The 21,902-nt window shown below is 41.2% G+C and overlaps 2 protein-coding genes across 8 annotated transcripts in view; one reads left to right on the top strand and one right to left on the bottom strand.

Annotated features, from left to right (window-relative positions):
- The first annotated feature begins 1,256 nt into the window (after positions 1 to 1,256).
- Positions 1,257 to 16,333, top strand: ANXA7 (annexin A7). Of its 2 annotated transcripts, none has more exons than XM_075758567.1 (13): positions 1,257 to 1,338; positions 4,683 to 4,740; positions 7,494 to 7,710; positions 8,013 to 8,120; positions 9,190 to 9,230; positions 9,607 to 9,709; positions 9,999 to 10,093; positions 10,798 to 10,911; positions 12,153 to 12,323; positions 13,802 to 13,972; positions 14,081 to 14,156; positions 15,351 to 15,463; positions 15,982 to 16,333. In XM_075758567.1, the coding sequence occupies exons 2-13, from the start codon at positions 4,684 to 4,686 to the stop codon at positions 16,102 to 16,104; spliced, it is 1,389 nt and encodes a 462-aa protein (XP_075614682.1). In that variant the 5' UTR covers positions 1,257 to 1,338; position 4,683; the 3' UTR covers positions 16,105 to 16,333. The 2 variants fall into 2 exon arrangements, with proteins under 2 accessions (XP_075614682.1, XP_075614683.1); XM_075758568.1 differs by having other exon boundaries at positions 1,279 to 1,338; positions 9,187 to 9,230.
- The window catches only part of PPP3CB (protein phosphatase 3 catalytic subunit beta), a 50,764-nt gene continuing 41,958 nt past the window's right edge, over positions 13,097 to 21,902 (bottom strand). For 4 of the 6 annotated variants that reach the window (XM_075758563.1, XM_075758562.1, XM_075758561.1 and 1 more), the window contains one exon: positions 19,814 to 21,519. In XM_075758563.1, coding sequence (XP_075614678.1) covers positions 21,341 to 21,519 — 179 coding nt within the window. In that variant the 3' untranslated portion in view covers positions 19,814 to 21,340. Of the gene's footprint in view, positions 13,451 to 18,533; positions 18,606 to 19,189; positions 19,250 to 19,813; positions 21,520 to 21,902 lie in introns of those variants that run through there. The other 2 variants (XR_012836368.1, XM_075758565.1) reach the window with 2 other exon arrangements.

Raw genomic sequence — 21,902 nt, forward strand, 5'->3', positions numbered from 1 at the left:
TATACTTGTCCTGAAAGAAATGTGCTTAACAGAGGTGAAATAGAGTAGACATACACTGGGAGTGTCAGCTGAAGAATGCTGTGAGGATTAAATTCTTAAAGCTGCTCCTGATGTGCTCTGGGCAAACAAGGGAGAATAAGCCACATTTTGCTGAAGATAGGTCATTTATTAGATTCTACGTGGCTTTAGGTGCTTTTCATTTGAAGCGGGCAAGCATGGTAAATTATTACCCACCTATTTTCTGCTGCCTGCACTTAACGCTGTTTTACAGACAACTAGAGCAGTGGCTGTTGTTTCATTTAGAGCTCAAGTGTTGCACCAGGTTACAGGAAAAAATTGTTTGCATTTTAATGGTCTCTGAACTACTAACATGTTTCTCATAAAAAAGTATGAAGTTACTTTGAATAACCTCAAGTAACCAGTGCATAATATCATGGGTGGATCCTTCATAAATAGTATCTTGCTGATCAAAATCTCTTATGAATAATTTACCACCAGGTAAAGGAAGGACTATGTGTATGTCTGTTCTAAGTACAATATGAATAAATATTACAATAGAAACAAAACACTAAGTGCACTTCCCACAATTGCATACAAGTGACTATGATTTCTTTCAGGAAAAAGGTATGTAGTAGTCAGGACAACCTTACCTTTATGCCCTCTTGGGACCTAGATCCTTGAGTAACTACGTAAAAAGGAGCGACTCCTCCAGCTCCACCTACGGCTTTTATATACTTTGCCTGTTACACACTGTTCTGCTGGCCTAGATGACTTGGCTGACTACTTGCCAGCTACTGAATGATGATCTTGATCTAAAGACTCATGTGTCACTTGATAACAGACTTGATTCGGAGCTACATGCATTAGGGCTGAACACCATTGCAGTGTGGACTTCTCCCTTCCTCTGCTAGTCGGGTGGCTAAGGAATCCCCTGGGATGGCATCACCTGGTGCTTCCCCCGTGTTGAATGCTTCCCCTGACAGAGCTCCGCTAGCAAGTCGCTCTGTGTTTCTGTGGTACTTGTGTCTTTGAACTTACCTCTCAGCCGCTTTGAAGGAGAACTGGGCATACAGCAGCTTTCCTTCAGCAAGATGGGGCAACCCTGCACAGATAGGAAAGGGGTCCTGGGTTAGCAGGGCGATCACCACCGGGAGCCGCTGCCGGCCCGGCCCTGCCCAGACTCGGGCGCGGCGCCCCTGCCCATGGGGAGCGGGGCCCGTGGGCCGGGCCAGGGCGGGCTTGGTGCCGGGGGCGGGGCGGGTGCCGCCCGGCCCCACAGCCTCCATTTTGCGGTGTAGCTGCGGGAGAGAGGCCGGAGGCTCCGCAGGTTTCCCTCAGGTGAGGTAGCCGGGGGGTGGGAGGGGGCCGGCCGTGACTCGCGCGCCCCTCACCTCAGGCCCGGGCCCAGCCCCAGCCCCGCCGGCTCTCCCTCACACACTGCCTTCGGGGGGAGGCTCGGCCCCAGCCCCGCTGCGCCCTGCGGCACGGGCGTGCTGGGGCCCGGGGCGACCCGGGCGGTAGACCGGGGCAGGGTTCCTGGAGCCGAGACCGCCCGCCAGCTCGGGACTCGGCAGGTGTCTGGCCAAGAGATGCGCCGGCCCGTCCCAGAGCGCCGCACCCCCCTGGCCGGGGAGTCTGCCTCCAGCTGCGGAGCGGTGACGAGGTCTCGGTCACCTCAGAGGAAATAAGTAGAGTAATACCTGCCTCCGCCCGCAGCCGTGCCTCGCCGGAGGGCTCGCCACGCCGGCCCGGCACTGGCGGCTGACAAGCGGGGTGAGACCGGGGCGATACGTGACCGCCCTTCCCGTTCCGAAACAGGGTGGGCGGTGGCTCGCCCGGCGGGCAGGGCCAGCTCCGGGCGGGGTAGGGGCGGCCCCACCGGCGTCCTTTAAAGGTTCCGGGGGCGGGTGTGGTGCTGGTGTGGACGTTTTCAGCTGAGGCGCAGGTGTGTGCGGGGTTGGGGGTGGCAACGGGCTAAGGGCGACTTCTTTGTTTTTACCTGCTGAGCACACCGAGTTTAGTGCGTCCCCTGATGTTACACCGTCAGAGCTACATCTACCTCCCAAAAAAAGAGCTCTCCCTCGATTTCAGCTCGCAGAGGAGAACCGGCGGACGCTGGCTAGTGTTGCGGCCCGCAGCCACCCTTGGCCGGCGCCGCCGCTGACTCACTCCCGGGCGGGCTGCGACAGCGCCCGGCCCGCGGCTTAGCCCGCCGCCGGCTGGGCCCCGCCTTGCGCCCCGGCCCGGTAAACGGGGTGGAGATTAAAATCTGATGGGAAAAGCTATTGTTATTTTGGTTGTAAAAGTAGTAATATCAGAGCCTCTGTTCTGCTTGAGGATGCTTGTGCTTGAGATAAGTCGGGCCATGTACAGCAGCAGCAGCAGTCCAGTGTTTACTAAGTACTTAATATTGTGTGACTTAATTTATCTCCTGGAAAACGTCTAAAATGCTGAAAGAGGTTTCAGTAAATACTACTGTCTATTCATAACAAGTTTTGAAGAAACCCTTGTAACTGGTGTCAGAGGCAAGTCTGAAATCCCAATTTAGCATCATGTCCATCCAGTTATGAAAGGCCTGAAGTAATTGGAGCAGTAGTCTTTACTTGACCCTTTTATTACTCTACTATTTTTTTTCAAATAATTAAAAAAAAGTCTAGATCAAGCAAATGCAACAAAAACATTTTTGTCATTCCAAAGAGTGACAAATAGGAATCAAGGTCTTGTTAAGAGGGGGATGATTAAATAAAATACCATGATTCCCAGTACCTGGCCCAAAAGAATTTGCATCGCAAATTGAATCCTAGAAAAGGAACCAATGCAACAAAAGTAAGGAAAGTGTTAAACAATTTACTGGTGCACTGTAAGTCACAGGTTTACACAGGTGGTTAACTTGCTAATCAACAATACAACATAGCCTTTATAGCTTGTTTGCTTGAAAATGAGATGTTGGAAACTCATGCCTTAAGCTTTTTGCCAGAATTTATTTGCTAGTAAATCAGAGACATGGCTGAAAAGTTAAATTCATTCTAAATTAAGTATCTTACCAATAAGTCTAAAATTTGGTATATTTTAATATGGTTAAAAGATTGTTGGGTCCCATTTATTGTATAAATTAAACATTTTACAGCTGTTGAAACAGCTGAGTTGCCATCATCATGAAAAACATAGTAAGTTGTGCAGTGGAAATGATACAGTGCACCTCAACAAGTTTTACTGTTTTCCTGTCTTCCTAATGGTATAACTTCAGTTGAATTACATGAACCTGAAAAGCTGAAGAAGTGTGTGTTTGTTTGGTTTTTAATGTTCAGTTTTGCTAACACAATATTTTCCTGTAAGCGGAAGGAGTGAAACTGAAATCAGAAGGAAGTGTTGCTGGTCATCTTGCTCCTGAAAGGAGTTACAATTAGTGTTAAAGTCAGAAATGCCAAAGGAAATGTGTTGTTGAAAGCCAAATTTGAAGTCCATTCAAGAGCTGTCAGTAATAAATACTGTACTGGTTTAGGGTGTTTCTTCTTAGGGAAATAAATAGCCATTATCAGTGTTTATAATTAAAGCATAGATTTACAAATACACCTCATGTTCTTCTTCCCCCTTTATTTATTTGGAAGTGATGATCCAAGTTTATCAGTGTGAGACTGCATAGCTGTGCTTCTCTGCAAGTTGGTTTTGGTTATGTGAGCTAACCTATGCAAAGTTTTAATGTTTTCCACATTAAGTCTCACATGTTTAATTCTGTGACCACCTATTGCCTTAATGGTCCAACGCAGTAAGAATTCTGCTTTCAAATCCGTTTGGTTTGGCCAGTGAATACCTAGAAATGTGAATAATCATTCATTGCATTGCATTTATTTCTGTATTTCCCATGTCCTTTGAATTGTGCAGCTAAGATGCATACTATCTTAGAAAGATGCCATAATTCCTAGGCCATGATCAGGGAATCTTGCTGGTTAGCATTGACATGATATTTTTTTTCCTGTCATTAAATGTTTTGTAACCTGGCTAATGGCCTTGAAATTCCCTGCCCAACTGCATGGCATCGGGGGAATGATCTCTGTCCTGTTCTGTTCCTACTCTCCAAGCCCTTCTATTAAAAATGGGACTAAAATAAACAGTTACTGGCAGGAAACAGAAATAATCTACACAAAGGAAGTAATGCTGGGGGATAACACGTTTCTATCAAATTATCATTTTACATGGGATAGATAGGGAACTGCTCTTCTCACATCTTCTCCCAGGAACTACCCTTGTGAGCGGAGGAGTGCAGGGTGATGGGAGACAGATGCTTGGTGCAGTGCGGTCTGGGGCCCTGCTCTAAGCCTGACCATTCTGTTTCTGTTCTGGCAAAGGGCTCAGCTCCCTCCTGCTGGTACCTAGAAGTGCATCCTGTATTTCAGAGTTCTTTTTAGAGGTTCAAGCCTCTTACTATGCTTCAATGTCTTCTATCTGACCCTAAATAAAAGAGTGGTAGTTAATTACAAAATGGAAGATTCTTCCCTTCTGAATCTTGCTTGCTATGGTCAAAATGAAAGGTTTTGTGGGTTTAATAGCTGACAAGTACTCCTGAGCAATTCTAAGCCTACTAAACATATTGTTCAAGTGATTTAACAGGTAATTAGCAAGCAAATAACTACTACAAACTCATATATAGTGTCTTGACAGTGAAAATACCCTTTTTTTCCCAGAATGTCATACCCGGGTTATCCCCCTTCAGGCGGCTACCCTGCTTTCCCTGGTTATCCTGTAAGTATGGCTCTTGAATGTGTTGCATTCCTAATGTATTTATATTCTGTGAATACCCCTTCTTACTACGCGTTGTGTGTGTAAATAGTCATTGTCAGTTCATATACAGTATTCTGTCGATATTATGGTCTTTGTTTTTGCCTATATATCCCTGAGGATGACTTTACAGTTGTCTCATAAGAATTCCAAGAAGGAAGTTTAAGATTATTTTTTTAATGTTGCCTATCATTCCAGAAAGGTTTTGATTGTTTGGTCTTGCTTTAATTTGTCTTGTGAGTTCAGTTGTTGGGGTTTTTTTATATACCTAATGATATGAACAAATAATTTTTTTTAAAGTGTCAGTAGTTCTTACATAAATATGAGGGTCTTTACGTACAGGGTCAGAGGTAATCTCTGAACCAGTCTCTACCACCGTCTCTACCAAATATTCCATGTACCCATATCCCAGGATTTACAGAGATGCTGAACATACTTCAGTGGCCACTACCCTCAGGAAGAGCTTGGAATGCTTTACTCAAGTAGCCCAGCTGTCATACGACACCAAGTAAATATTTTTCTGAGGATAAAGGACACTGTATCTTGACTTTGACCCCCTATTCTTCAGCTGCAGGACTTTGTTCCACCTTCGGCTCATGACTGAATGGACTAAAAATTCCAGTGAAGCTTAATGGAAGGCTGGAATGTATCAGATGTGGCTGATACCACAGTCTTTTTGATATGTCTGTATCGTTTTTCAAAGCTAGATGCAACTGTGTGCTTTTATTAGTATGGCAATGATCATACTGTAATTGTGGGAATTTTATATGGTCTGTGTTTTATGTAGTACAGAACTAGACTTAAGCATGGAGCTTAACCTGGATCACATTAAGATACTGAAAAGCTATAAATACATGCAATAAACTAGGATTATTTTGCTCTACAATTTACCCTTACTCTCTCTGAGACAGTAAAGACAAACATGTTAGAAACCACTTTCTTAACTCCAGGATTTCTTGTCCCTCCTCAAGGTTCTGCTGAACTGTCATGATTATAGCTGTAATTTATTTTTAACGACATCTGAAAATATTTTTTTTCTTAGCTAGCATCTACAATATAACCAACTTCAATGGATTAATTTAAAAGACCCTTTAGATTCAATATCAATGATTCTAGGTTTCATAGTCTCATTGATGATGTTCAAAGTGATAACCAGTGCAAAAAAACCAATGTGAAATTATTTTCTTCTGCAATAGTGATAGTTATCTGAGCAAGGCTTTTGAGGATCCTAATTTTGGATTTGTGAATCTGAATTCCGTTAAAATCTTTTTGTCGAGTCTGGCAGAGAAAGGTTAGACTGTACCACTGGGAAAGAGAATATTATATAGCCTGGGCACAGTAATTTGGGGGTTTATTTCTGTTTTCTGGGCTCAAGAATGAGTGTGTACTGTATGTAATGAGTGACCCATATTTCTAAAGCTAGTCAGTAAAGATGATTCCCAGCAAGTGAGTAATGAGTCCATACATTATGCTTTGTTATGAAACTGATTTTAAATACCTGATTTTTGAAGATCAAGTATGTGACTTGACTTAACTTGTAAGGTTTTCCCTTAGAGATCCTGGTCATTCACGTGCTGATAGCAACCTTTGTGGTATGACTGGTAAGTCATCCACACAGCAAAACAAAGGCATAGAAATGTTTGACTTGACCTATAACAGGTGTTCAATCTGACTCAGTATTCCAGATTTAGTCACTGAATGTCCATGTTTTATAACCTGGATTCCAAAGGAAATTAAGAAAAAAACCCCCTCACCTCTTGTATGTTCTCACCACGGAACATTTGAAAATACTGGTTGTGCAAGAGAGGCAGAAGTTTCAAAGATGCTAAGCTCTTAAAAGTCCTATAAAAACAGGAGGTGAACCCCTAATGATTCACAGAGAGCAAGTCTAGCTGAGCTCACCTCTTACTTATGCGGGATAGAAGTAGCAGCTTTCCAGTAAAGGACATGGGGTCCTGGTGGTTGACAAGTTGAATGTGGCTCAGCAGTGAGTATCCCTGGGGAGGAACGCTAATAACATACCAGGCTTTAGCAAAAGCAAAGCCAGCAGGTTAGGAGAAATGATTATTCCTCTGTGCTTAGTGCTCACAAGGTCACATCTGGAATACCGTGTCCAGTTGTGGCCTGCCCGTACACAGACACATGGCCAAACAGGAGCGTGTCCAGGGAAGGCTGCTCGCCTGGAGAAGAGAAGGCTAAGCGGAGACCTGTTCAGCCTTCTGCTACGTAAGAAGGAGTGATAGAGACATTGGAGCCAGACTCTTCGCAGAGGTACACGGTGAAAAGGCAGCTGGCAACAACCATAGGTTGTAATTGTAATTTGATTTGAGGAAAACATTTTTCACCATTAGAGTAGTCAAACACTGTAACAGGGGCCCAGAGAGGCTGTGGACTCACTGTTGCGTGGAGATACTAAAACTTGACAAGGCCTTGTATGACCTCATCCAACTCTGAAGCTGGCCCTGCTTTGAAGGTGGATGAGATCAGAGACCTTCCACCTGCAGCACTCTCTGATTCTGTGTCAACATGGGAGACACATCAGAAAACCCAACCAGGGGCCCTCCTCCAGACTTCAGGAATTCTGCTGCTGCTGCTTCAAGTGCTGAATCTAATTATACAATTCACATTATTATCCATGTTGATATTTTAGTAGCTTGAGAGTTTTTACTCCAATGCCCTGTTAGGAGGTGTACAGACGTTCCATTTTTGTGTTTCAGCCGACAGGACAAGAGTCTGTCTATCCACCAGCCGGTCAGTACTCCTATCCCACTGTTCCTGGAGGATATCCTCCAGCAGGAGGAGGCACATATTCTGCAGCACCACCAAGTGCTGGGTATCCAGGGGCAGCAGGATACCCTGCCCCAGGGGGCTACCCTGCCCCTGGGAGCTACCCTGGAGCTCCCCAGGCTGGAGGAATGCCACCTTATCCTGGAGGTAAGATCCTTTGTTAGAGTACCCCTCCGGAGTGATTTCTGGTGGAACCACTCCCTGTGCTTGGTAGAAGCAGTAAAGAAAAGCAGCTTTGTTCAGCCATCAATTTAAGCAGCAGCATGTAGGCGGGCAGGCAGATTGCTATCTAGCAGTAAACACCTGCATGCTGATGGCAGGGCCTTGATGGTTTTGTGCCACTGCACAGACACAGAGAAATCAATCTCTTGCATAGCTCTGCTCAGTAACCTGGCTTATGTTGTGTCAGAAGTCAAGAAGAAAACATTAAGCCTTTCTTTTTCTCCTAGCTCCTGCAGGCCCTGGGTTTGGTGTGCCTCCCGCTGGCCCTGGCTTTGGTGGCTATCCACAGCCTCCTGCCCAAAGCTATGCTGGAGGTGGACCAGCACAAATTCCAGGTATGTCATATACCAGAAACTTTAAGCATCCAAGGTTAAAACAAGAGCTCCCAGGACAGGTATTAACAAATTAGGCCCTTACCTTTGTTGCTTTTAGCTGTTGAGATTCATATGCTGTATACCTCCTACCACCTTTCTTGACAAGGCCACTGTAGGGCTGATGAGAACCATCTCTACAGGTGCTACATCCAAAAGGGATGGCTGTCACTGATTAATGGTCATGATATAGTTTTAGGTGCTTATCCTTCAAACTGCAACTACCTGATAAGAACCGTGAAATCCAGAGTCTGCGTTCAATGTGCACCTAGCTGTTCGTTAATCTCCAAGTGGATGCGTTTTTCAGATCTGTGCATTCATAGTGATCCCTGGCATAGTGGGGGAAGTGGAAAGGAAAATGCACACAATTGCTTGAAAACAGTGCAGTGTTTTTAATGCTTTGAGTGGTCAGTTAGATGATTTTTGTCCTGAAATGTGTCAGCTGTGTTTGTAAGAAATTCATTGCAGCAAACCGGTTTTTTAATGATTGCTTTGTTAACTCTAATAATAACTAAGCTGCTGTTAAAATGCTAACAATTGTACATATGTATTATGAATAAAAATAAAATTCCAGTAAAAAAGTAGCTTTTGTATTCACAGTGCTTTTGATCACAAAATGAGATTCCTTCAATTCTTTTTGCAGCAATGAATTCTTAATATTTATCATTTATATGCTAGACACTTAAAAGTGTATAATATGACTTTGAACACGGGACATGCATTCTTCATTTGCATAGGCTAGCAATATTTACTAAGGAGAGATCCTTCCAGTTCCCACAGCACCAGTAAATTTAGTATTTTTAGAGTTGCCTTGCTAGTGTATGTACCAGAACGTGTCTGTGATTGCTTCTTCCCATCATTCCCAAGGGCAAGAAGGTCAGTTACTTACCGTGATAGGTAGCATTACATAGAAAACAGGTTTCCTGTAGTGGTAGGTCTGTAAATGCTTTATTTTCAGATTAGATAGCTTTTACATAATAAGAGGGCACCTAATGAATTCCTTTTATCTTGTTCTTTAATTTATTTTCAGTAGGATATCCTAGTGGACAAGCACCATCACCAATGCCTGGTCCGGTATGTGCTGTATCCTCTTCTGTAATCACTCTTATGTGGCTTCTGTAGTTTTAGTGGTTTTACAACTGTTTTCCCACAATCTGCAGCGTGTTCTGCATCAAGAGTTCCCAGCTACATTCAGAGTACAACCTGAACAAAAGCATAACCCTGTATCTGTGTACACTCGCTCATCAAGTAGATCTTCATCCATACAACTGGGTAAAAGCCGCGCTTTGACATTAGTGGGCCAAAGCTGTTCAACACAACTAAATGCCGCCCTGATTCCATGTTGGAGAAAAAAATGTGGAACTCCTGAAGCACTGATTCTGAAGTTGTGATTTTAATTTGAATTTGTATTGTGCGGGATAGCTAATTACATGTCACTGTTTACTTCCAGGCTGCAGCAATGGCTCAGTGTACCCAGGGCACAATTCAAGCTGCTCCAAACTTCGATGCTGGAAGGGATGCAGAAGTTCTGCGCAAAGCTATGAAGGGGTTTGGTAAGTAAGGAAGAGAAGCTTAAATTTCTATTGAGCTAACTTCTTAATGCCATTTTGTCCTTTTCTTCCATTTTTATTTGACCATGCTTTTTTTCTCACCAAGCTTTTCAAAAGTCACACTTTCAAAATTACTTGAGCAATTTAGTAGATGAAGTTACATACACAGAAAATTTGGTAGACTTAAATGGTAGTCACTTATGTAACTATGCCCAAATGCAAGATTATAAAATGCGTAGTCTTGCAGGGATTATTGTGAGTTCTTACATGAAATTGCCCTTCTGTTTCCAAGGAACTGATGAGCAGGCCATAATCAATGTTGTTGCTAACCGCTCCAATGATCAAAGGCAAAAAATCAAGGCAGCTTTCAAGACAATGTATGGCAAGGTACGTTCACTAGTTCTTTGAATTAGTAAACAAACCCAAACCTTGAGCTTTAACTGCTTAATTGCATTTTAGTCCTGGGGAGTGGTTTAGGTGTTTTTCAAATGCACTTCTTTTGGTTTTATTCCTTGTGTAGTGGGGGACATCTAGTATTTAACACCATGTTCTCCCAGTACTTGGCAGAAGCAGGGGTGGGGGAAGGTTGGGGGCTGGCTCTGTCCCTGACCAAACAAGAAGCTTCTCTACTTTTGTAATGCTTGATAGATAGAAAATAATCAAGCTTATACTGTCCCTGTGTCTGAAACTACTGAGGTTTTTATGCACACAAACCAGCACTGAAATCTGTTTTTTTTCATAAGAAACAAACTGAGAAACTGGTTGAGGATTGGTTAGACAATAAAAGGCCAAAATAATTTCATTTCTTCCCTCTCTCATTTTTGCAACTTAAAGTGAAATTTTATAGTGGTGGCATTTTTCAGGACCTGACTAGGTCCTAAATTAGTGAGGAGATAATGGAGAAGAGCTGAGCCATCAAAGTTTTGGACAGAAGGGAAGTTCTTTATAAGAAATAAAACAAAGCTTTGCAAGAAAAATAGCAGAAAGGTAGAAATCAGTCACAAAAGTAAGTTCTAGTTTGATCTTTTTTCAGTATATAATCTACATGGCTAACACTCTCCAAAGCCCTTTTTGTGTTTCTAATTGAACAGGATTTAATTAAAGATCTGAAATCTGAGTTAAGTGGAAACGTGGAAGAATTGATTCTAGCACTCTTCATGCCTCGCACCTACTATGATGCCTGGAGTTTACGTCATGCAATGAAGGTATGGTTTTCCTGTGAACAAAACAGTTTAAAACTATCTTAAAATGCTCATCTAAGGAAAGAGAATACCTGATCCCTGCATTGTTGAAAAAGCCTGTAGTGGCAAACAAATTTCAGGACTGTGGGGCTGTTCCAGCCAATTTCTGCAGGACTAGCCAATTCAGAGTAACTGTCCATCCAGCAGAGGGTGAAATGCTGCAGAACAGAACTTCCTTCCCTGCCACTTGGTCATAATTTTTGCTAGAACATAGAAAGGGCCAGGGTGCCATTAAAACCATAACCAGTTTAAATTGAAGGTACATACCTCTCCTCACTAGGAACAAAACATTGCTACTGAAAGATATTTTTGGATTATCCCAGTTTGTTTTTTTTTCCAAAAGGACAACAATGAACAAATATTTCCTTAAGGTCAGGCAATGCACGTATCTGTTCAAATATTAAAACTGCATTAAAGATTAGGTGAGCTAGCTGGTTTAAACTTTTAACTCAGGTAAACTGGTACATCCAGTTTACCAGAATTTCTTGCTTGTTTGAGCTGCAGCAGGTGGCTGATACTGGAAAAGAGTAACTTAACCCATGTATGAATGTGGAGCTTAAATGAAGATCTGGCTTTAGTGGAGGCAATAGCTATTCTTGACCATTTAAAAAATATTCATGATATAACATTACCTAGAAACCTCACATAGATCCACTCCTATCTAATCCTTGCCTGAATACAGATGACTATGCCTGTAAGAGCTGACTGCACACAGAACTCACAGTTAATTTTTATTCTGGGGACAGGGAAGCATCTATGAAAAGTTCCTGCTGGCGCTCCATGTTAAGGAAGCAGCCACATTTGAAATACAGAACACACCTGTATGCTGGCCAAAACAGAATTTACATGTGTATCGTTGGCTTTAATGATTATCAAAAGGCTCTATGCTCCTCCAGTATGTTTCCAGAATAAGGTTACCAAAGAATTTCCTTCCTAAACCATTTTCCAGTTAACTTTCACTGATGTCACTGCTGTGGATGTATAGTTCTGGTGTATTTTTTTGAACTGGTGCAGAATTGAACGCTTGAGGAATTGTCATTCCATTTTAAGTATACAGACTTGGTGCTTTCACACTGCAAGGATACTGTTCTTACAATGTAGATTGTATTAAGTTTTGAAATAACAGATGACTGCTTAATTTCACAGTTGAAGAAAACTGAGTAGGTAGTGCTTTGTAGTTACACCCTCTTTTCCTCTGCCTACAGGGGGCAGGCACCCAGGAGAGAGTGCTGATTGAGATCCTTTGCACAAGGACAAACCAGGAAATACGAGAAATAGTGAACTGCTATAAATCTGAATTTGGAAGGGACATCGAACAAGACATCAGAGCAGACACTTCAGGACACTTTGAACGACTACTTGTATCTATGTGCCAAGTGAGCTTTAATTTTTTTTTTTTTTGTAAGATAATGGTGTACAGTCTGACTTCAATGCATGTAGTCATAATGGCTCCACAAATAAATTGCCTATGTATGCTTAGCAAGAGCCAGGTTTTTAAGAAATTAGCCCTGGGCCATTAATTTATTCCCTAATGACAAGATATGACGCTTCAGTCCGTCCTCAAGGAAGACATACTTCCTGTCTACAAATGTATGATGAATTGTGTGACCTAATCTAGCACCCTGTATTCATCTCAGAGAATTTATGTGTAAATACTTCATTGTGCAGATGTGATCAAGTGGTACAACAAAACAGTGCTCCACGCTGCTGTTAAAAAGCATCTTGCTCTATTTTTTGCAAACGTTAACAAAGTAATTTGGATGAATCTGACAGGATAACCTTTATGGTATGTAGAATATCTGTGAGAATCCCTACAAACAAGCTAAGAGGCACTGCAGGGCAAAACTTAACTCCCAACTTACACCATACTCCCTTCACATCACCAGAATTGGGGAGGTGCTACCGCTGAACTCAGGTGAACACTGGAGCTTGCTTATCCTGTATCATTTACTAGGGCTTTTTTTGTGTTGAAGAATAGTAATTTGCAGCTATTCATGTTTAGGAAGAAATATGAACTAATGCAACTTCCCACATTTCTCACATCAGTTTCTGTGCCACTTCTCTATCTCATTTGCTTCTACCTTTGTGGGAGTTCAGCTATGCACTAAGTATTTGGATTAAAAAGTCAAAATCCACAAGAAAGCAAACCTTGAGAAGCTCATGCTGCTAATTTTTATTTTGATAAATCCAGTATTTTACAATAATTGACCACATCATTTAAATATTATATTAACCATTCTAGATACAACAGTATTTGAGAGCATGTATTCAGCCTACTCAGCCAGTATATTTAGCAGTATCCATCCATGCACTAAGCAGCAAAAAACCAAAAGAACAACCAAAGCCATAAAATGTCGTATAAGTCCTACTGACATAACTATAGTGCTTTCTGGAGACATTCTTACTCAAAATTAGCAAATTCTAAATAGAACAAAGATCAGGTGTGCATATTCAGTAAGATAATTCATTAGTTCATTTGGGAAGTTTCTTTGCAACTTGAAGCCTAGAAACAAACAAATCAAGAGAAAGCTTACATTATTAAGTAAAATAGAGAATAAAGTACAGAACTCAATTACAACTATCAGATGGTATGTAGGGGTTACATTATCTGAGTCAGTGTATCTACAGTTTAAAGCACACCCTACAGATAGGGTTCTGGGCCACTTCTGTATCTGATGCCTGTAAGAAATACTAAACCAAAGAGTAGTTTTGAAGCAATGTAATGTATTTCCAACTGGTATTACTCTTTCTGCTTCAAGCTTTGAAGATACATGCTTGGGGTCTACACTGCAAGCAGTTAAGGAATAGCCTTCTCCGTGTAATTTCATTTGACATCTGTTGCCTTTGCTTTTAGGGTAATCGGGATGAGAATCAAACTGTGGATTATCAAAAAGCTCAAGAAGATGCTCAGCGTCTGTACCAAGCAGGTGAAGGAAGACTTGGGACTGATGAATCTTGCTTTAATATGGTTCTGGCAAGCAGAAGTTTTCCCCAGCTAAAAGCAACAGTTGAGGCATACTCCAGGGTAGGAGTTCTTCACTGATTTCAAACAAGCTTGGTCAGTGTATTTTAAATTAAGGTTGCAGTTGTTACTTCCTTTCACTATCCACATATTAATCTCATTTATTTGTAGATTGCTAATCGTGATTTATTAAGCAGCATTGATCGAGAATTTTCTGGAAACGTGGAACGTGGTTTGAAGACTATTTGTAAGTGATACATTCTTCCCTCCGCTTATCCCTTAGCAATAAAACCTTCTAAATGTAATTGAAGAAGAATCCAATTCGACACTGGCCATATGGCAAATGAACACATACCCTGAGACTCTGCTAGCACAAAAGCAACTTCAATTATTCAAATTATTCACTTTACACTTAATTGGAGAAAATAAGCATCCACCATGACAAAGTCAGTTTGAAACAAGAGAAGGCCTCATAGGAACTACTTGTCACTGTCCTGGGAAGCCAGGTGGCTGCGCAGACACACAGGTCACTGGTTAGTGCTTGTAATTGTATTTTTCAGAGCTCCACAAAATGATGTGAGTACCAGGGTAACAGAGTCGTGACTCTGGTTGTGTGGCAACTCAGCAGAGACAGCTGAGCCACCCTCACGCATCATCTCAGAACCAACATGAACCTACTTTATCCACCCCTCTTCCCCACCACCACCTACCCCCCAAAAGCTCAGCATTTGCTAAGGAAAACTTCAGCAAAATAGAAGACCTGTTTTGAATTCACTTTTTCCTGCTGACTTGGTACAGTAAAGCAGTTCAAATTTAGCACAACTTGCTGATAGTGAGAATCAGAATGATTTACTAGTAAATCTGCAGACACCAGTCCTACCAATGCTTACCAAAATGACAGTGTTTCTGTAGCTGTAATGGAGAAGCAAAATTTTCCCAGATTATATTCTGCTCAGGAGTTTAATGGGAAAAATTCACCTCTAAGAATCATGTAAAAGAATAAAGGCTTGTCTCTTGAGAGCGAACGATCTAACTGAAATAAGACCCATTCTGTAACTACTAGAGCGAGAACTTCTTGCAGTTGTACTTTTCTGAGGGAGATTCTAGCAATGGAACAGGAGTAAAATCCCTGTATCCTAGTACCAGCCATCCAAGGGGAAGAACTGCTTGTAAATTACCTGTTTGAGAATTGAGGTTTCAGCCAAGTTTGAAAAGCACTTCCTGAGAAGTCACCATAGGTTTTCATGTGAAGGAATAACTCATTTGGTCAGCTTGAGAATAAGCTTAGCTCTATAAAACAGTTCTTGTAATCCACAGTAACTAGATCTTCATCAAGACCTACCTACAGCTGTCTACAGCAAAAATCTTGAATTGATCCTGCTAGGTATTGCCATACAGAATCCACTACCGGAACTAATCCTAACAATCTCCTTTATCACAGTGCAATGTGCTTTAAATCGCCCAGCCTTTTTTGCCGAAAGACTTTATTATTCAATGAAAGGAGCTGGCACAGATGATTCTACCCTCATCAGAATTATAGTCACTCGCAGTGAGGTAAGAAACTTTCTCCTCTGTAAATGTCACCTGTAGGGGACAGCTGTGCACCCTGGACCAGCTTTTCACTTGGTCATTCTTTCACAGCTGTAGAGATCATGTCTTGAGGTGAAGCTTTTATGGGGTTTACATTTAGATGAATGTGTTAATTTGTCTTAAAGCCAGCTTCTATATAGCAATTTAATTATCTGTCTCTGGCTAGATGGTGCTTGTCTTCCTTCTTAACTGTGGTTGCCTGTCCATGTTGCAGATAAGCGCCTCAAGTCCACAGGTTCAGCTGAGTTAGGAGACTACAGCCCTAACAAAGCAAGGAACAACTACTCCCTGCTTTTGGAGCTGCTCCTCTGACTTCAGCAGGACCAGCTGGCTTGTAGGGCACACCGAGTTAATCAGTTGCACATTTCACCCTTGGCACTGTTCTCTTGGCCGTGAGGGAGGAGATGTGGGGTGACCGTCTATGAGTTCGAATCATACACTGTGTTTAAGTTTTGTGCCTTTTTTTTTTCTTCTTTGCATAGATTGACCTTGTGCAAATTAAACAGATGTTCACACAAATGTATCAGAAGACTTTGGCTACAATGATAGCAAGTGATACAAGTGGTGATTATCGGCGTTTGCTGCTGGCAATTGTTGGTCAATAGAAGAGGATTATCTGTTTTTTTGTTTTCTTTTTTAAAACAAACCGAAGAACATGTAACATGCTTTATGCGGACAATGACTGTCCTTGTGTGTAAAAGAATAATTTTAAACTTTGTATAATCAAATACACCTTCTTGATGATTCAATAAGCTTGTTGCACTTAAAATTGCCTTAATTTACAGCACATAATATACTTTATTGTATAATAAAAGATGTATCTATCTTGTCTATTAGCCCTAAGCCTTAGTCCTTTTCACCCAGACAAAACCTCCTCCCCTCTGCCAGACTCTTGCAACATTAAACTGTTTGTCTCAGCTGAATCTCCAGCACTCAACCATGTCTTGAAATACCTAAACTTAACTGCTGAGCTAACTCTGGATGACAAAAAAAGCCTGAGGCTGTGATGTATTTTACACCACAACCCTTTAATATCTTTCCATCACGATGTTAAGTTGCATTACACTGACAGTTTAAGGACCTTGGTAGAATCTGACCGCACTCCTCTATTTAATTTTTAAAATTAGTTACCATTAGCAGTTAGTTACCATTACATATAAGGCAGCAAGGGAAAGAAGAAATTCACCTCTGATCTAATTTTGAAGTATCTCCCTGAGCAATGAAAAAAGCTGGTATCCAAGTGCTAACACTACAGAACACATGCAAATCCAAACTGAAAAGCAATTGTGACCTAGACAATATAAATGTGGGTGTTTTCAAAGGATTTAAAAAGAACAGCTTTGAATAGCGTGTTTGTTTTTTTAGAAAGCCGCTGTGAATCTCCCCAGCCATACATAAACCTAACAGAAGCTTCAGGGCCAGCAGCTAGCAATGTGTTTCCTAACATTTCTAAGCAAGGCTCGAACAAGTAATGATTGTATTGTAGGTTACCCTCACACAAACAGCACAGCCCTATTTCTATTATCCCTCAAACAGAAATAGCTAGGGCTGGTAGAGTTGATTCTAATATGGCAAACCTTTTGCTCTTGCAGAGCATGTACATCAAGGGTTTTGCAAATTGCAAAAGTTTACCGTACCAAAAAAGCTGAAGTATTTCACTTACATCCATGTTCTGCAACCTAAATCTGACTTGTTCTGGTATTAAACTTAGATATACAGTTCAGTTTAAAATTCCTGGATCAGATTAAAATTAATTATTTCAAATACAAACAACAGATGGAAGTTGATTTGGGGAGGCTAAAAGACATTCTACTCTGCATTACTTTGGTCATCCTTGGTGCAAATATCCACCGATACATACATATATAGCTATCAATAGCTTTCCAAGCTTCACCAAGATTCTCATAAGCTTTGGTTCTTGTTTCTTTGCTCTTGAGCAAACTTCCTTACAAGTGAAGCTTAGCATTTAAATAATTAAAGCATATTATTGCATCTGTATCTTTTTATGTGAATAAAAAAACCCCCACCATTTCGCTTGTCATTCAAAGCAGCACAATGATTATGTCTGGCTCATAGAGAACTACTGCTACAAGAAAATGAAGAGATGAATTGGGTTCTATGTCCTCATGACAGTCATCTGTTCCGTGGCAAAAAATTACTTTCATTACATGCTAGTAACAGAGAACTGTTAAACGGGTAACAAGAATTGAATGATTGAGAATGAAACTGCAGCAAAAAGTAGGCAAGGGAAGAATGAACAGAGATGTCTGTCCTGCCTCTGACAAACCCTTACTTTTCTATGTAACATAACAGCATTTCAAGATTAAATGCTAGAAAAAAAGAAAGCCGTTTACGAGACTGTTCCTCTCAAAAAGTGTTCAGACTCCACGCAGAAGGGACTCACCACTTTCTAAGAGAAAACCAGCCCCAATCCCAACCATTTGTCCTTTTGCTAAAGAGGCCAATCTTCGCAATTCAGTAGTTATGACTATAGCAATTTTTCCATTTCACAACTGGAATTTAATAAGCCTTGAAAGGAGAGCTGCCGTGTAACACTATAAATAACGTGCGCTTGCCATTAAACTAAACACGTAGGCAGGCTGGGAACTAGGCTGCTCTGCCCCGTTTGTCTCGCCAGGTGGCAGCAAGTTTCTCGAGTGCCCAAGTCCGGCTTTATCCTCAGCCCCCAACCTCTGCGCCGCTGCTGCTGTTTCACGGACGCGCGTTCAACGGCCCGGCCCGGCCCAGCCGGTGCCCCTGCGACGAGAGCACCGCAGCGCAGGGTTTAATCCGGGGGCTGAGGGAAGCAGTCCCTATTCCCTGGGAGCCAGGGGTGTCCGCTGAGCCCAGGGCAGCCTTCGCTGCCCCATCTCAAACCAGGGACTGCCCAGACCTCTCTCCGCTTTTGCTACCTGCGTCCTTTAGCCGGCAGAGCTATTTCCGAGCCTTCCGACGCAAGAACAGCTGACCAAGGACTTTTTTCTCCCCTCCTTAAAACACCGAAAGCAGAAAACAAGCCGTGAAAACTACTTACGGTCTTCTGGAAGGGAGGATGTAATTTCTTCTCCCCAACAATGCAAGAATTAGAGACAGCTCCAGAGTCCACCTTTCAGAAACACAGTAGTAAAAAAATGAGAACCTGCTTTCAAAGAAAGAAAACCCACAGACGTAATCCTGTTACCTGACTACTTGGCTTAAAGGCTGACAGGGAGACACACAGCATGAGAAATCAGGTCAACAACAACTGCCCAAGAAATTTTCCTTTATTGCACATCTGCTTTCAAATCTGGCAAAAACTACTACAGACAACAGCTATTGCAAGGGAACCCTCGACAAAGCGAAATGGATATGGAAAGGGAACTCTCGAGGAAGCTGCATCGCTGCAGCTGGGCACTTAACAGTATCAGAACCAGCTCTCTCAGTTACAGCCAGGTCTTTCCAAAGACTAAACCTGTATTTTCTCCATGTACACAACTCCAGCTGGTCAAAGTATTAATCACAACTAAGATCTAAGTATCAAATCACGAAAAATACTGTCTTGTGAGGTCAAGAAATTTTCCACTGGCACTTACAGTAAGGAAAGGGACCATCAGAATGTTCATTCTACTCTAATATGACATCATACATAGACTACACAGCTTGCTAGTATAGGAGTGCTTGATTTAAAACAAAACAAAAAAAACACCTTACCATTTTTTAACTTGATCTTCTGTACTCAAACTTTCAGAAGAGTTTCCAATTAGAATGCATCTGCAATAAAGTAAAATCAAACATTAAAACTCTATTAGCAACAGCATGGTTATTATTTTTAGTGTGCTTATTACTTTTATCTAAATACTCATCCTGTTCAGCAGCTTGTCCTTACTTTAAAAAGAATATACCAGAAAGAGTAAATCAGGTATCTGTGTTGACTGTCAAAACAGTCCTTGCCCTCTGCCCAAAAAGCAGCCCCAATACACACCAGGGTCTGGAACACTTAGCTCAGACCCACACACCAAACGTAGCTGTACTTAGCCTTTCCACAACCAACTAACCCTGCTCTTACAAGCTTCTACAAACTAACAACAGATGTCCAGTTAAGTGGACAGAAAATACCTAGGTATTTTATTTATGAAAGAGAACTCAAAAGCAAAAAAAGAAGCAGCAATAACAGTTAAATTAAACAACATTTACATTGAAGTAGTTCTCTGCAAGTTACATCTGACCTTTTAGGCGGCTGCTTTCTTCAATAGCTTAAATTTTGAAGAGTATTTCCAAACAAATTTCAAGGTCAGATTAGACCTACGTATGCCAAATAAAACCAATACACAATGATAGGAGCCGCAGCCCATGCACAAAATTTATTGTGTGCTACTATTTATAAAATACTTGAATAGTTCAGAACATGCATAAAATTTCCAACTTAGGGGTACGTACAGATTGTACTTTATGGCAAACAAAAAAAAAAAAAAAAAAAAAGGGAGATGAACTCTAGTGACAGAAGTTTCAAGTTGTGTTCCAGGGGATGAAAAGGACACGTAGCAAATGTCAAAATAGATAACAAAGTACAGTGGCAATCAGTACAGTCCATTATTTGTGAACAAATTAGCACAGGGCTTCAATTTTTATTTTAACCAAGCAGTCCTGTAGATACCAAAATACATGCAGTCTCGAGTTTACACTTTCACTAATGCCTCAGCAGTTGAACAGAGCAATTGCTTATGCGCTGCTTTGCCTAAACAAAAAGTATTTCCAATACAGTTTCAGTTTCCTTTACAGATTTAAAAAATAATAAAAAGCTTGCAGCTATTCAGCCCAGTGATTATCAGCTATTTATGCAACCATAATACTCACAATAAACTAAAAGTACCCATAACATCTAGGTAACCTATAGATGTACATCATAGGTCTATATATTAAATATTTGCAAAATGAAAACATGCATACACAAAATACAATGCCAAGCTTTACAGACTTGATATGAATCAAAATTTACTTAAACAATGTACAAAGTTCCATTAAAAGTACCTTAAAATTAACACTTCCGTATTTTTCTTACTTTTAAAATTAGTATATATAATTTTTTTTAAAATTCAAGGTGGGGAAGAGTCTTGAAAAAGCTGGGCAAAAAAGTTTCTAAATTAAATATTTTTTTTTAAATCTGTGTTCAAGTAATAAACATTCCTACATAGAAATCTTCTGATAAGCTGTAACTAAAAAATACAGTGAATACCATATAGAATTAGCAACATCTAAGGAGTAAACCTGAGGTCAGCATTTTACAGAATGACCAACTGAGATTATTTTTTTTGGCATTTTTTTCCATCTATTCAAAATACACTTTTTGCAGCCTCAGATATTTTAAGACCATTCTAATCTATCATTTTAAAGACATTTCATGAAACCAATGTCCATTAATAAATAGTTAGCTTTTAGGGTTGTATTGAAAGTCTGATTTAAAAAACAAACAAACAAACAAACTACCTCTACTGAAAGAAAAATCCCATTTGTAAACTTAAAAGTGTTGACAACAATAAGCATAAGATGCTAGTCTAGATGTGCTTTAGTGATAACAGCCCGATTCTTTCTCCAGATCTCTTCCGGAGCTTTGGCAGCCGGGGATGGGCATTGTGGAACTAGGTGAGGCACGCGCCCAGGAGGTCAGCATGTACAGAGAGGGGCTGTTGTCTCAAAAGCATGACGGCCTGTCTTCAGCGGGATCAAGTCAGATGGTTCTCCACCTCGCATTAAGTAGTCACTTCAAGCGATCCCCCTGGCTATTTCCTCTGTTGTCACATCAAAAAGCAGTAATCTAGGAATTCTCAGGCAAGACATGAGTGAGTAAACGAGAAGCTGACGTGGTCACTGTGCATTGTTGTTGCCAGTTCCATTGTTTCCATTGGCATTGGTTGTCTTTATAGTATTAATACCATCTTGCTGAAGAGCATCTTTTCTTGGTGGCATTCTCTCATTGATCCTATCCAAACCTTTTGCTTCTTCAAAACTGCAGATTTTATGTTGCGGAGAGAATCCTCGTATTGCTTAACAAAATGCAAATTTGATATGTCAGTAATGGAAAAAGAAGTTGAAAGCATATACTTTTTCTAACACATGATGTTTAAAAACAGGTAAGAAATCAGCCAATCAAACAAACTTATGGCTCTGCATCTGTATTAGTAACAGCTTCTCTAACCTGCTTTCCTGAATGTTCAACGGCAATCACGGTTTCAGTTCATAACAAAAAGAACAAAGTATGGCAAATATTCTGCAAGTAGGAATCAAGGGGTTTAAGCCCACTTGATCACTTCTGCGTGCCCCTGCCGTGGCCAGTATCAACACCAACTGCTTTGGCTGCCCAGCACGCCGGGCTTATCTTAACATCCCCCTTCTCTTGGGTGGAATGTCAGTAAGATCGAAGCAGCAC

This window comes from Balearica regulorum, chromosome 7, assembly GCF_011004875.1.
Source record: "Balearica regulorum gibbericeps isolate bBalReg1 chromosome 7, bBalReg1.pri, whole genome shotgun sequence".
Taxonomy (NCBI): Eukaryota; Metazoa; Chordata; class Aves; order Gruiformes; family Gruidae; genus Balearica; species Balearica regulorum.